The following is a 15,437-nucleotide window of genomic DNA, read 5'->3' on the forward strand; positions in this document are numbered from 1 at the left end:
TAAAAAATTCTAGTATGCGACGGAAAAGGCAGAGATGTCTCGATTGTAAGGTCCGTTAACTGGATGATAATCGTCACGAAACAACGTAAATGGCTAATTTAAATGTTCAAAAAGAAAAATTACATGTTCCATCCCTCGATGAAGTTGCTACAGGTACAAAGCTAATAATCACAAAGAAATAATGACAAGCAATATTAGTGGTTTGCTCATATGTGCAAGTTATGTTCGTCTTGGTGCCGAGATCGCACTGTTTACTGTCCGAACTTTGTACCTGCAATTAGTGTATAGAAAGATTGTTGTTGAAGCACACGATACCCATACAGGGCGACCAGTATAAATGGTAGAGGAAGAACCCGGGAAAACCCCGGAAAGAACCACCGACGAGAAGCTACTGGCAAGCTTTCTCACATATCCACATTGGCGAATCCGAAACTCAAACCCACGCAGAGGTGAGAAAGATTGCAACGTTTACACCTGTAAATAGGTCAGTTTAGTTTCCTGCAATTACACGTTTACAAAATCGGTATAAATATAAATGAACATGCACATGGCTACTATTGACACAGGAACTACCATTTCCAATTTAATTTCCACCCAATTTAATTTCCACATCGTTGGATAGGACTTTTATATTGACTTTGATTGTTAATTCTTAAAGTATTACAAAAACACCCACCCATCCCGAAAACCCCCACTAAACAGAAATTGATGAGATTTGTTAACTATGCACATTACACAGGTTCATTTACTGATAGCGCAGATAATTTTCTTTTTAAGTACAGTATTTACATTTAAACATGTTTGTTGATAGACACATTGATTAGTAACATTATGTGATGTGATTTGCATTTTTTAACGTAACTTTAACAATTTTTCAGTCATATCGCTATGATGTCTGCAGTGTGGCAGTTTATAGTGATGTCTAGCACTGGGGCATCATGCTGCAGACATGTAGCATGATGTCCCACCCAGTCACATTATCCTGACGCCAGGCCTACCAGTCCTAACACTAACCACTTAATGCTGAGCACCAAGCGAGGCAGCTGTTAGAATATTTTTTGTACTATTTAGATGTAATGAGACTCAATAGAGACAAAACTGCCATTAATAGGTCTGCCAATTTATGCTAATAGCTGGAAAGACAGTTGTTTAAAATGACCTCCAAGTTTGTGAGGAATGTCATGTTGAGAAGTGTGTGTTTGTGTGTGTGAGGGGGATGGGGAGGGGCAATTGGGAATTGGTGTGCCAAAGACATGAATAGGGAATTGCATCAGATGATAGGCATTTCTACAATCTGGAAGAGATGCTACTTCCTTTGTGTTCAAACATCGCTATGCAGTACTGCTGTAGTCTATCCGTTTTGGTTCCAGCCACATTTTATTCATGGGCTGCATGCAGGTGGCACAGGATTGTCCACTTCAGCTGTCCTTGCCATCCCCTTGCTCATTCAGCCTTTGGTAGAGAATTTACCAGGAAAAACGATTGTCAGCACACACAAAAAACCACAGAAGTACACCTCAGCAGCAACAATCCTACCGTGGCCAGCAAAATTTACTTGATTTTCACAGGAAGGCCAACATAGGGAATGGAAACAAGTTTTCTACTTCCCATGCCTTCTGTTAGCATCCAACAACACTGCTCTGGTGGCCTAGTGGTTAGAGCATCCACCTCGGATGCAGGAGGTCGTGGGTTCGATCACCGGCCAGGTCATACCAAAGACTTACAAAAATGGTACTAACAGCTGCCTCGTTTGGCACTCAGCATCAAGAGGTTAGTGTTAGGACTGGTTGGCCTGGTATCAGGATAATGTGACTGGGTGGGACATCATGCTACGTGTCTGTGGCATGATGCCCCAGTGCTCGACATCACTATAAACTGTCACACTGCAGACATCATAGTGGTATGACTGAAAAATTGTTAAAGCTATGTTAAAAATTCAAATCACACACACACACAAACAACCAACAACAACTTACATTCCTCCTGTCCCCTGGGCATCTTCCTGTGTGGCAGGACACATTTCTTTGCCAAACTCGGATCACCTTCTATAAATTCAATGAAATAAGTCATTTTAGAAGGGCTGCAGATTTCATTTATTCAGTCATCACCCCTTTTGTTGTCCCCTTTTATGATGGAGGTCCCATATGATCCTGTGAAGGTGAATGTTTTTAAGCAGGCAAGATGAGTTGTAAACCAGACTACCAGGCTTTGCTTTCAGACTTTTTTCTAGTCACAAAGACCATTGGGAAACTGAGACCAATCATCAAACTGGGTTGGGTAAACCCGTTTATTGTCAATCATTAATTCTAACTGGATTGGAATGTGTATTTATCAGTTCAGCGCAAGAAGTTCACCATCATGTTTGCACACTCCCATTTTTCTGAACCTCAACCAAGCTTGGGCCTTCATTATGCTGTGTGATCTCCCACTTCAGGATGTCGTCTTAATGGCAGTAGCAGTGTACCATGAAGATATTGTGAAAAAACTTGGTCAGTTCAAGTGTTTGAATAGTGAAGGCATTGGAGTTGACTGCTACAAAATATATATTGTGGTAAGGATGTTTCTTCAAATCTTCAGCCTTCTAAATATGTCCATTACATTGCACCCTGCAGCTGGTCAGTTTGGTTTTATGGTGTCCTAATTCAGGTTTTTTAGATCACTAATTCAGGTTATTTAGGTCACAGTCATCCACTTCCCATTCCAATGGCACAACCAGGAGGTGGACAGTGGCAGGAATACAGTTGGCCGATCCATTGTCAGTGAGAGATCAGCTGGTTCCTACACAATGGTCTCTCCATCCATCATTCTTCATGTTTGCATCCTATTGGACAGACTGATGATAAACCTCTTTGCAACAAGGTGGAACTGCAGACTGTCCACCTTCATCTCACTGTTTCCAGACCCAGAGATCTGGGTGTCAGTGCCCTGTAGATATGCTGAGAGGCTATGTGGACATATGCCTTTCCTGCAGAGATCCTGATTCTAAAGGTAATTTAGAAAGTTAAAGACCAGACATGCAGAGTAGTTCTGATTGCTTCACTCCAGTGGGACCAAACCTGGGTAATTTATAACATGTTCAAACATCATGAATGGAAAGATATTGGTCACAAGAATGATCTTGCACCTGTTGTCCAATTTTGACTGTTCCAGGTTGAGATCACTCAGCCATTGGCTTCACTGACGCTGTTATAGTTCAGGACATGATTCCTGGTTGCTCAATACTCTTGAGTGAGCAAGTTTTATTTTCTCAGGTGCTATGTGGAGCACAGTCCATCTTTGGCTTTTCTTGCCCATTGAAAAGGGAAAGCATAACATAACCCCTCAAGCACTGTACTCATGGATTAGATGGGCCATCCAATTGGCATACTCAGAAACCCTTCAAGTTCATGTATGCCTCATGAAGATCTCTGCTAACAAAATTCAAGTGGTTTCAACAAATCTCACTTTTGAACATAGTGTTTTCATTTAAGACATAGTGGTGTCAGTGGGTTGACATGCTTTGAGCTTTCTCTGGCTTCTGCTTAAACCACCCCAGGCCCCTTACAGTTGCCCAGACAGCTACCATGTCCTGTTCATAACAACACAACCTCAGCTCGAGGTGTTGATAGCTTTCACTGGATTCCCCCAGGATTGTTGTTAGGCAATATACACATGCAGAAGAGATACTTCCATGTAGGTGTTATTTTCCTTCATAATATGATATAAAGATAGAAAGAGAATTGTGCATCATTTGTGGGTGGGGGCTGGATTCATGAAAAAGTGGAGCTAATGTTTCTGATATGATGTGAGTGGGTAAGTATTCACATGGCAACATAATTTATGAAAACCTTTGCTTTATCTGGATGCTTAGTGCAGAAAATACACATTTGCATAACATCCTTTTCTTGTTCATATTGCATTAATTGATATTCATTTTTGCTTCCTCACTCGCTTTATCACATTTACAATCATGCTCTTCTTTTTTGTGCTGATTTATCACATTCTGGTGGCAGCTGCTGAAGTTGTAAGAACTTCCACATGTTTCCAATAGAAATTTAAATTTTGGTTTTTATTCAGTTGGTTCTTATTTGGATAAATTCTGTTAATTTCCTATATTTTATATGGCACCTAGCATGAAATCCAAATGCATTTGGTTCATTTGATTTTCCAGTCATTTGGTTTACAGTGGTGTAAAAGGATGTGTTGAGCATTTACTGTCAGTGTCCTCAGCTATGGGACTCAAAATACAGACTTTGTCATTTGATTTACCATTCTGTCATCCCACATCATTGAAAGCTAGTTCCTGTTACTGGGCATTAAATAACCCGCTTGTGTTGTAATCACGTAAAGCACCAAATCAAATCTAGTTGCAGTGCCAGATTTTGCCAACAATGAATGTTCTTACCGTACATTTTCACTGAACACTACAAGTCTCTTTACCAAGAGAGGTAAACCTGAATATTATTATAGCTACACTAAAGTTCCAGTTTTTTCCCTTTAGGTTAGGAACTTTAAATTGGCTAATGACTTGTTTCCTTGCAGCATGTAAGTGACCATTTTATTTCCTCTTTCTTTTTTTCAGATTATTTGTTTATTTTATGTAATTTGATAATTTCACTGTATTTGTTTGTTTGTTTATTTATTAATGTATCTTTGTTAACTGTTTAATAAAATAATTGTTGCTGAGTTACATGGATTCCAATTTGTAAATATTTATAGATTGATATTTCCTTCTGTCCACTTCCGTGGCATACACCAGCTTGTATTCTTACATAATATTATTTTACACACTGCAGCTAATATATTTTTCATCTCTCTAACATTTATTTTTCTTTCCCTTTCTTTCTTGCATTAAATTGTCAATGTTAACTGTGCTACACAAATCTGTGCATTTAATCAGAATTCAGAATATCAACCTGGATGCGATATCACTGTGCCCACATGAGTAGGATGTGAGATCATGGTTCCCACATGAGTAGGATGTGAAATCATGGTTCCCACATGAGTATCAACTTGGCCAGTCATCCCATAAAGTAATCAAACAGAAACAGTTCAGCCATAGATGTAGTGTTGTTGCATTAACATTTACAGGGGATATAGACAAAACATACTGATCCATATTCTTGGCCAACTGTTCTCCCGTTTAACTATTTGGCAACATCAGCCTGGTGATCAATTTAAGGACCAGTTTGGCCTCTTGATTATTTTTTTCATTACTTAATTGCATTTTACCTTTTTTTATTGAAATTTCAGACTTGGGAAAGAAAACGTTATAAATCTGATATTGCATGCCACATGTAAACAAGTCTCCACTCCAATAGTTCAATGTGCAAGACTAGTCTTCATATTAATTATTTGAAACATAAGATTATAAGAAGAAAAAATACATAAATTCTAATCCTGTATAACCTATATTACTTTTAGTAACATTTTGTGTTTGTTGGGTTCACATGTGTGCGCACTGATTTTTGATCTTTAATGATAATTAGTAAGAATAAGACAAGTTAGTCCTAATTGCATGCATTACTTGTAAGTCATAATCTGTACTGCTAATTGAAACATGTTACACAAGTCTGCATACTTGTTAAATCTATTTGAAGTTAAATGAACAGTGTTTTCTTATGGTCATCCAGCAGCTTTCTGGCAGTTGAACCTCCCCTGACCAGAAGCCATATTTTATTTTGATCTGCATTACAGTCCATGTCTTTGTTATTCTGGTACTATTAATCCAGTGTCTTTGAGTTTTTATTAAACTCTGTATAAAAAAAATCCTTCAAACAATCTCATCTAAAACATGTCTGAACATAATTTGACAAAACATTACACAGATCATCTGTTGTGTGCTCTAATTTGGTCTCTGTTGCATCTGTTGGCCCAGCAATGATGGATTTCAACCAAATTTAGCATTCAGCTTGATACTGATGAAATCTTGAATGATTTTCATATCTGGCATGCCACAGCTTTCTTTAGAGGAGTTATGTTCCCTGAATGCACTTCTTAATTTGGGTTCCCCCCAAATGTTTCTTTTTCTTAAGGCCATACCAAGTATATGGGACTTGGTGATGCATTCAACATTAATAGTTCTAGTTAATTTTTTATGAAAGTCAACTAAATTATTGTAATCTGTTACCATTAGAATGTAGTGAACTAGAGATTTTTGTACAATTCTTCAGTTTTACATTTTTATAATTTTATTTTTAATTGGCACCATATTAGCGTGCTGAGGTGCTTTAAAGTGCTAATACATACATGCAGTTGTCCAGCTCGTCTTAAACTTTAAGGTACAAGTACCTGCTTGCTTGAAGCTTAAATAAGTGTTTTCGGAATTACATCAATCGATTTTTCAAGCCCTGTAAAGGAGGTATGTCCCTTCCACGCAGTTCACTTTTAATGCAGGATATGTTTTGTAAGAACTATTAGAATTGGTCCCTATATTGTTTTATTCTGAACATTTTTACACAAAAAGCTTTAGTCCAGTTCCTCTCTATTATATAGCCATTAATGTGATTAAAATGCAGGCCATCAGAAATTAAATACATGTATCTAATTATGTGTACTTGATACATCATAATGTTTATTATAATTAGGTTAAGAATAGTCTATTTTGTTTCAGAACTTTCTCTTGCACAAAAGATTTGCATGGGGTTTGGGGAAGGGTTGAGATTCATGGAATCAGTTACGGAGAAGTGGACACATAGGCCTGTCATTATGCCTATTGTTTGTGTTTGGAGCTTACAACCACCATATTAGTGTTAGTTATACACTGCTTCCACAATAACCCGTGCCTTGATAGCTCGATAACCAGCTTAGAATGCGAGATCAGGCATGGTTCCCATTTTTTTCTAGTACATGCCAGAAGAATTGAGCTTTATTTGCTGATCTTGAAGAAAAATTGGTAAATGAAACCCTGAATTAAAGATGGTGGTTTTAATCAACCTGATGAAATTCACAGCTCATAAGAAGTCCTGTATTTTATTACATTTTCAATACACCTTAAATAACAATCTTTGATAAAATTTTGATCAGGGAAAATGTCACTAATGCTTTCCAGTAGCAATGCTTTAAGAAATAAATAGAAATGAAATAAGTTTTGTCAATTGAAATTTGTGGTTCAGTTGTGTATTTTAATTCAATTTTTCAGGGTAATCCTCATAAGTATCATGTGCCCTCAAATTTTAAACCGTGATAAATGTCTGTCTGCTGTCACAGCTATGTGCACTTTCTTTTCTTTGAGATCCTAATTAACTGCAGCAACATTGTTTGGATTTGTGGATGTATTTGTTGTATTGGTACATTCAGTTCAAAGCTATTGATTATTATCATGTTAATTATGTGTTTTGTATCCAATCAAATAAAGGGGATGGAATTTTTTTAAAAGTTACAAGGCATGCAAATCGTACCTGTGTAAGAGTTAGCAGTCCTAGTTACATGTCAGGTCAACAATCATTTCATTTGAATAGTGATGGGAATTTATCAGAATTTCATAATTGATAATCGGTTCCACTAAGCCAACTGATAATCGATTATAATTGGTTACTAAGAGCATGTTTTCATTTTTATTTGTTATGCAATTATATAATTAATAAATGTACAATAGTATCTCTTTTAATGACATGTACACTTTATATTACATTTCTTCTATTGTGTTATCTTTGTTGTATAAGTTCTTAAATGAAAGCAACTTTTTATGGCTGATCAGTCTTATGTAACTGAAATACTGTTATAATAACACAAAACCCTTTCATTCTATCTATCATTTAAAGTGTAGAAGAATGTGTTTTTGTTGTTTATTATTATCTACAAATGCTACAAAAGGATTTTTCATGTAAATGGAAACAAATTGTCAAAATGTGTTTAAATTTATTAACTCAGCAATTTGATAGCTTAATCATGTAATGTTGACTAAATGTACCTAATTATGAAAGGTTGCATTACAGAATTTGATATGGTTTTATATTTTGTAAGTTGTGAAGGTAATAAATAATTCACATCAGTTTTAATGGATTGGAAACCCTAGTTAGCTTTCTATTTACACTGGAGTTTTACCGCTCCGGTGGCCTAGTGGTTAGAGTGGCCACCTCGGATGCGGGAGGTCGTGGGTTCAATCCCCAGCCAAGTCATACCAAAGACTTACAGAAATGGTACTAACAGCTACCTCGCTTGGCACTCAGCATTAAGAGGTTAGTGTTAGGACTGGTTGGCCTGGTGTCAGGATAATGTGACTGGGTGGGACATCATGCTACATGTCTGTGTCATGATGCCCCAGTGCTAGACATCACTATAAACTGCCACACTGTAGACATTGTAGCAATATGACTGAACAATTGTTAAAGCTACGTTAAAAATCCAAATCACACACACACACACACACACACACAGGAGTTTCACAGACCATTGTGTTTTGCATGGAACTAAAAGGAAGTAGTCTCCCTTTACACCCAGTTGATTATGGTTTGCTCCACCAACTGATTATCAATTATAATTGATAATTGGAACAACACTACAATTGACTATTCAAAAGTGTTATTGTGTAAGTAATAATTAAATTGCCATAAATTTTCCTAGTAATTCACAAATGTGATCAAATATAGCGAGGCAACCAAGCAAAAGGAGTTCCCAGAGAATTCAAAGCTTTGTTTGATAGAGACAGTTCATTATGGAGAAGTGAGTTCCAAGGTCTGTAGTGAACTTAAAATTTCTAAATTTACCCTAAGATGTGCTCAAGGATGAGGAAAAGTTTCACTATTACTTGAAATGAATCAGGCATCAATATTTAAATAATAAAACAATTGTAAAAAGTCAAGTTTCAATGTTAGCAATTTTTTCAAGTAACAAATGTCTCTATTTTTTACCAAAAGGAATCTTGTTTTGTTGTGGAAAAGTAGTAATATTATTCACAATGTTTGGTAGGTACACAACTAAATACACATGTACATGAATTGCGCTGAAACTACTTAGGAGTATTATGTTTCTAACAGTCTTTGAGAGGTAGGTTATCTTGAAAATAAATGTATTTTATGTGAAAAGTGAACAACTTCATTAGAAAAGGTTTATTAATTAATATTCCCAACACGTGGACAGCACTAATGGCCTAAATGGTTGAAGAGTCCACCTTAGATGCGGAAGGTCATGGGTTTGAACCCCAGCTGAATCTCACCAAAAGACTTATAAAAATGGCACTAGAAGCTGCTTCACTTGGTGTTCAGCATTAAGAGGTTAGTGTTAGGACTAGTTGGCCTGGTGTCAGGATAATGTGACTGGGTGTGACATTATGCCACATGTTTACGGCATGATGCTTCAGTGCTAGAAGTATTCAGCCATTAAACAATGCTGACCATCTCAATGTCTAGCATTGACTCTATGGTTCATTTTTCAGATCTCCATCTTATAGTGCACTCTATGTTTTTGGACTCCGTTATGCATAAGTTATCAAGGGAGAGGTGTGTGTGGAACATAGGCTTTACATTAACCTGTTGTTTATATTTCTTTGGAGCTTCCAACCACCATATTAATGTTAACAGATTGTGGAGCATAGGCCTTACATTAACCTATTGTTTTTGTTTGTTTAAAGCTTCCAACCACCATATTAATGTGTGTGGAGGTGGAGCATAGGCCTTACATTACGCATCTTTGTGTTTGGAGCTTGCAACCACCATATTAATTTTTGTTTGAATATGGAACATAGGCCTTACATTAAACTTTTTGTTTGTGTTTGGACTATAGAGCAGCTATATTAATGTTAATATGGATATAATACAAAGGTCTTACATTAAACTTATTTGTTTGTGTCTGGAGTGTACAGCTGTGATATTAACATTAATATGGATATAAAACAAAGTTCTTACATTAAACTTATTTGTTTGTGTTTGGAGCCTACAACTGCTATATTAATATTAGTATGGAGGGGGTAGGCTCCAAAATGAACTTCAAACCAGCCAAGATAACTCTGATGAAACTGATTACACAATAATTGTATCTGGCCATGACAGATTAGCATCATGCCCCAAGTTTGATTTAATCTTCCCACATATTTGGTGTCTTTGGATTGTAAAAAGATTTTCAGGCCTATATTTAGGCATTGTGTTCTGTGAGTATTTATTCTATATGGATATGAGGTTGTAAGGATCTACCTTGTATAGAACAGATTTATAAAAGCTGAAGTGCTTGCATTTCAGAATATGCACAAAAAATTAAAAAATTTCACATTTTTTATGCACCTGTTAAGAACTGGACAGATCTTACCATTCAAAGAAAAGCACACACAATTTATTTTTTCATTTTTTATGTACCTGTACAGAACTGGATAGAACTTACCATTCAGAGAAAAGGACAAATCCTTCTGTTTCCCAGTTTTATTTACATACCTGTAAAGAATTTGATAGTTCTTTCCATTCAGAAAAAAGGACAAACAGTTTATATTTTTCACAATTTGTATGCACCAGTAAAGAACTGGTCCAGGACTGTTCTTGCTATTTAGAAAAATAAATAATTCCTCCTTCATCACTTTTTCTACATACCTGTTAAGAACTACAGTTCTTACTATTTGGAGACAAGCACAAGTAAGTTATATTTTTTACAATTTAGTTCTTACCATTCAGAGATAGGCATACAACATTCCTTCATTTTCACAATTTTTTTACATTCGTTTTCACGTATTTTTTTTAACATACCTGTAAAGAACTTGCTGGTCATTCTTCCCATAATGATTGCATATCAGAAATCACAATTCATATATAAAGGGCAGCCCGCTACATTTCGTAAAATCTCTTGTGGACAGCCTTATAGTCCCAGTGTGACTGAAGTGTCAGTACTTTGGCCTTGCCAAAATTAGTCTTGAACAAACAAGATTCATACATTATTCTGGAATATGTTCATTGAAGAGTACTGACATAGATGAATGTGCCTTTTAATGTACCATATGGTTCTTTTATAATTCTTGCTTCTTTTCTAACATTCTTCTTTTTGTTACATCTTCAGTACTTCAGGATGGAGTATCAAAAAACTTTGCAAGTGTAAGTGTGAATGTGGTTGACTGCCCAGACTTGACAAAGGATCCTTTTTATCTGTCCTCTGCAGGTAATTAATATCATTGTTCTTTTCTTGATATGCTCAGCATAGGGAAGCATGTATTGTTATGACTATATGGTCTTAAAGTAACAGAAAAGAGCAAACACCAACAAGTTTTGTAAAATTCAACAACTAATTTATTTCCTATGGTTACAAAGAGAATTTTTTTTTAAATGAACTTACAGTATTGCAAATTAAATCCCAAATACTAACACAAGTCCTAATGAATAAAGTTCTGAATAAACTTTACTGGTATTCCAAATAATTTCCAATGCTGAAGGTGTTGATGTGCCTTTAGTGGCTGGTAGTCTCAAATATACATATGCACTAATGGTTTGAATTGTATTGATGTGCTTACAGACTTGGGTTGAATCCCAGTGATATATGATCCAATGATTCTTTGTTTGAATTCACTATAATTCCCAGTTAATGTCTCTTTCCAAGACTGTTATCTAGCATTTTGTATTTCCAGAGAATAATAAATTAATTTCACCAAAGGAAAATCTGAATACAGCAATATGTGTAAATGATTACTGCTAGATGTTATCACTGGAATGAATTGTATAAAAATCTAACACATAAAAGAATAACCCAGATGAGTGCCAAAAGTTCATTTTTTTATAAAAATCTTAGTTATAATAAGGTGGTCTGTTACTAACATTATAATAAACAACATGATTAACACATCTTCCTTTACTCAGAGCAAGATAAATATCTTTATTTCTGTTGATAATGATCTTAATATTAAACCCACTCTCGTAGAGAAAATATTATCTAATTATTTGTTGTTTACAGAATTTAAAAAAGTCAATGATTTTGGTCAGGTAAATAAAGAACTTAGTTTTGTACAAGGTCAGCTACAAGATACAATTTTACATAACCCATGGCATATAATAAAATAACCCTAACAAACAATGCAAATTAAACGTACATCACAATGTTACCAAAGTTTGTTTTCATGCAATAACTCAAGCTGTCCATCATCTGCAGTTACCATGCTTTATGCATGGATTGCACTTGGGTAAGGAGGGTTTTTAATAATACTATAGATACTGCCCCCCCACCCCCACCCCCCAGTCATCCCATACCAGGTAGTGACTAATGAATGATCAGATTTCTATCCAAGGGGAGACCACTCTTTCAGAACTTTGTCCTGGTAGGCAGATTATATTTTGGACATTAACATAATTATTTTGCCTTGGATGGCTGAATTTGCAGAATAGTGGATGGTTACATACCATATTATGTTCAGGTAAGTATTATCTAAGAAACAGTTTTCTTCAAATAATGGTTTCTTCAAACACTGCAGTATGAATGATTTTTCTCCCTTTTACTGGAACTTGACATCCTCCTTTTCCCAGGTTTATGTGGAAATCCCCGGCTGGCAGATATTGGAGGACCTCCTTATCTTCTTCCACTTGTAAAGAGAGAAAAGGTGAGCCCTCATATCAGCACCTAAAATTTCATTTTGCTGAACCTTACTCTAATATTTCTGTCACTTCCTTCTAGTATTCTCTAGCCTATGATTACTTCTACAAGGGCATTGTATATGCAGTGTATAATCATAGTTGGCATTTATTTAATTGGATGCTTTTATAAAAAGCCGTATCTACTTTGTTTGTATCATAGTTTCATTTGTTACTGGCGAGGCAGCACTTTCACAAATTTAAAAAAAGAATTGTTTATTCTCATAGTTGTTGTTGTTGTTGTAGGGTTTAACGCCATTTCTCAGCACAAGATAGGCTATACATGGCGGCCAGTATTAATGGTGGAGGAAGAACCCGGAAAACCCCCAGAAAGAACCACCGACCCACGAGAAGCTACTGGTAAGCTTTCTCACATAACCACATTAGCCAAATCCGAGATTCAAACCGACGCAGACAGAGGTGAGATGGCAGTGATTTTTAACGGTGGGAACTTGAGACCACTCGGCCACTAGGGGCTCCTTATTCTCATAGTTAAAATCAGAGGAAAGGTAATTAATAATTATGAATAAACATAGTTCATGCTAAGGGTCATAATTTTGTGGTTGAAAGGGGTGAAAAGTTAAATAGATTGAAATTAATGAATTTCTATTTACTTTAAATCACTAACATATGTTAGACATTGTTTGAACATAATTTTTAATCCATTATTTACAAATAGGTGAAAATATGAAAATATGTATCTATATATGATATCTTTCTCAAAAAAGTTGGTATTTATATTAAGGAATAAGTGTTTTGATTGCTTATCACATGCTCATGCAATTATGAAACACAAAATGTTTCACAGATTAAAAGGCAAGAAATAATTTTTGCAGTTTATATCATAACCTTTTAAAAATCTCAAAAATTAATTGTTGATCATTTAGTGTCACTATTTTTAATAAATCTTAATAATTCATTTTTATTTTTTATTACTCAATAATGCATTACAATTATTGCAACTCATGAATACTTTATTTTATAAAATATGTCACTGCTTTAGTAATAACATAGTCCCATCTGTCCGATTTTTACCCCCAGGCATTTACAAGATTGGAAACATTTAAAGGAGAGTTTTTTAGATGAGCATAAAAGGCACTGAATTCGTCACAGTTTTACCATATATACTTGCTTATAAGTTGAGTCCATCAGCAGACTGCACAGACCCAGATCTGCCCTTGCATATTGCACCAGCAGATCTGTGTCTGCTTTTTTTGTTGTTGAATAATCAAAAGAACAAACAGCATAAGCCCTGTTCTGCTGTTGAAGTATGCAGTGGCAAATTAAGGTCTATGTTTGTAGTTGTACATGACATAACAGTAGGCATATATGGTATGCATAATAATCAACAAAATTATTAAGAAACAGTTTCCAAAAGTGTACTGCAAATTTGTGTGGAAAAGTACCATTCTGCCTTATGTATAATTCTGTGATATTTAATTATTTTTGAAACCATGCATATTGCAGATTAAACAAATTTTCTTCTTTGGTTGCTTATTGAATTGTAAAACAAAATATTTTGACCACAAATGGACTAGGCAAATCTCTTTCCTGTCAGTGGACAGCTGGAAAATTAAGTCTACCAGTAGTGTTTTCTGATTGCTTCATACAGTACTACTATTAAAAAAAAGGAGACTTGTGTTCAAAATGCATTCTCATTATGCAACAATCTGCCATGAAAGTTTTCTATAAGTATTCAACAAACAGTTTTACATATATGGAATGTTTCTGAAGGACATTATAATTGCAAAGTTCAGCAGTTTTCCAGAGTTCCCATTCCTGCTATCAGTTGGTAGCAAATCCACACCATATCATACTACTTGTGTTGCCTTCAAAAATATCTGCTTATATATGGGAAAGCCTTTGTTTAAAAAAAAAAACAACATAAAACCTGTAACTTCAACATGCAGTTTGAAAATTGATATAAGACATGTTTCCAAAATTTGAAATAAATTCATGGCATCAAAGGTCTTAACCCCATAAGAAGCATTTATAGCATTAGAATTACTACAGATTAAGACTTTAGCAGGATTTACTAATCAGCAGAAATAAAATACAGAATTTGAAACTTTTAGACATGATTGAAATATACTGGTTTTAGAAATATGATCATTCTCCCAAGATAGTTGCAGAGGAGATGATGGTGGTACTAGGGTATAGATTTACGAGAAGAGGCATATTTAGGTTAAGATTTTTTATTTATGTCCATACATCATCGTTAAGTGTAGGGATTGGATGATTAAAAGCACTTTACCTGCCATTGATTTAATTGGTTGGAGATGTTTTCTATATTTTTTTCTATGACTGTGTAATTTGTCGCATATTTGGTAATAAGTTTCTTGTATACATTAAAGTTGAACAGTTTACTGGCATATTTTGTTGTCAGTCTGTCATGTTATTAGTGTTTGGGACATATTTAATGATGGAACTCTGTATTACCTGGAAGATGTTATTCATATTTTTGTTCTTTTTCTCTCTCAAAAAGTCACAAAGGTAAACAATATTATGTCTAATTGACTACAAAAAATCATAATGAAACACTTGAACATTTTTACTTTTCCAGCCCATCTTAGCTTCTTTAATGAATCATCACACCACTTGTGGGTATACATTTGATTGAGTTGCCAATCATCAGTTAGACCATCTGTCTGTTGGTCTGTTATCACATCTTTCGATCCACCTGGTGAAAATTTGTTTCATAGTTATCCAGGGCTCAAACTGCTCAGCAAAAAAGTACATTTTATTGACTTGGCTGAGGGGTCATCTTTTTAATGAAACATTACTTTCAGTCATGCCCATCTTACTCCACAGTTCTATAGGTACTGAAATCCTGGGTTATTGAAGCACTTTAGGTTTTAATGCATGAGTGATCATCCACTAGGGTCTTTCATACTTTCATACCTGGCACCCATGTTACAGTGACTC

At 35.3% G+C, this 15,437-nt stretch overlaps 1 protein-coding gene across 1 annotated transcript in view; it reads left to right on the forward strand.

Moving 5' to 3' along the window:
* Window positions 1-15,437, forward strand: part of LOC149775403 (beta-keto L-gulonate decarboxylase-like) — a 40,557-nt gene continuing 25,120 nt past the window's right edge. The window contains exons 1-3 of the mRNA XM_089944443.1: window positions 1-153; window positions 10,957-11,055; window positions 12,408-12,481. Coding sequence (XP_089800569.1) covers window positions 90-153; window positions 10,957-11,055; window positions 12,408-12,481 — 237 coding nt within the window. The 5' untranslated portion in view covers window positions 1-89. The remainder of the gene's footprint in view (window positions 154-10,956; window positions 11,056-12,407; window positions 12,482-15,437) is intronic.

The sequence above is a fragment of the Sinohyriopsis cumingii genome, chromosome 19 (genome assembly GCF_028554795.1).
Source record: "Sinohyriopsis cumingii isolate HCF-2022 chromosome 19, ASM2855479v2, whole genome shotgun sequence".
Lineage (NCBI taxonomy): Eukaryota > Metazoa > Mollusca > Bivalvia > Unionida > Unionidae > Sinohyriopsis > Sinohyriopsis cumingii.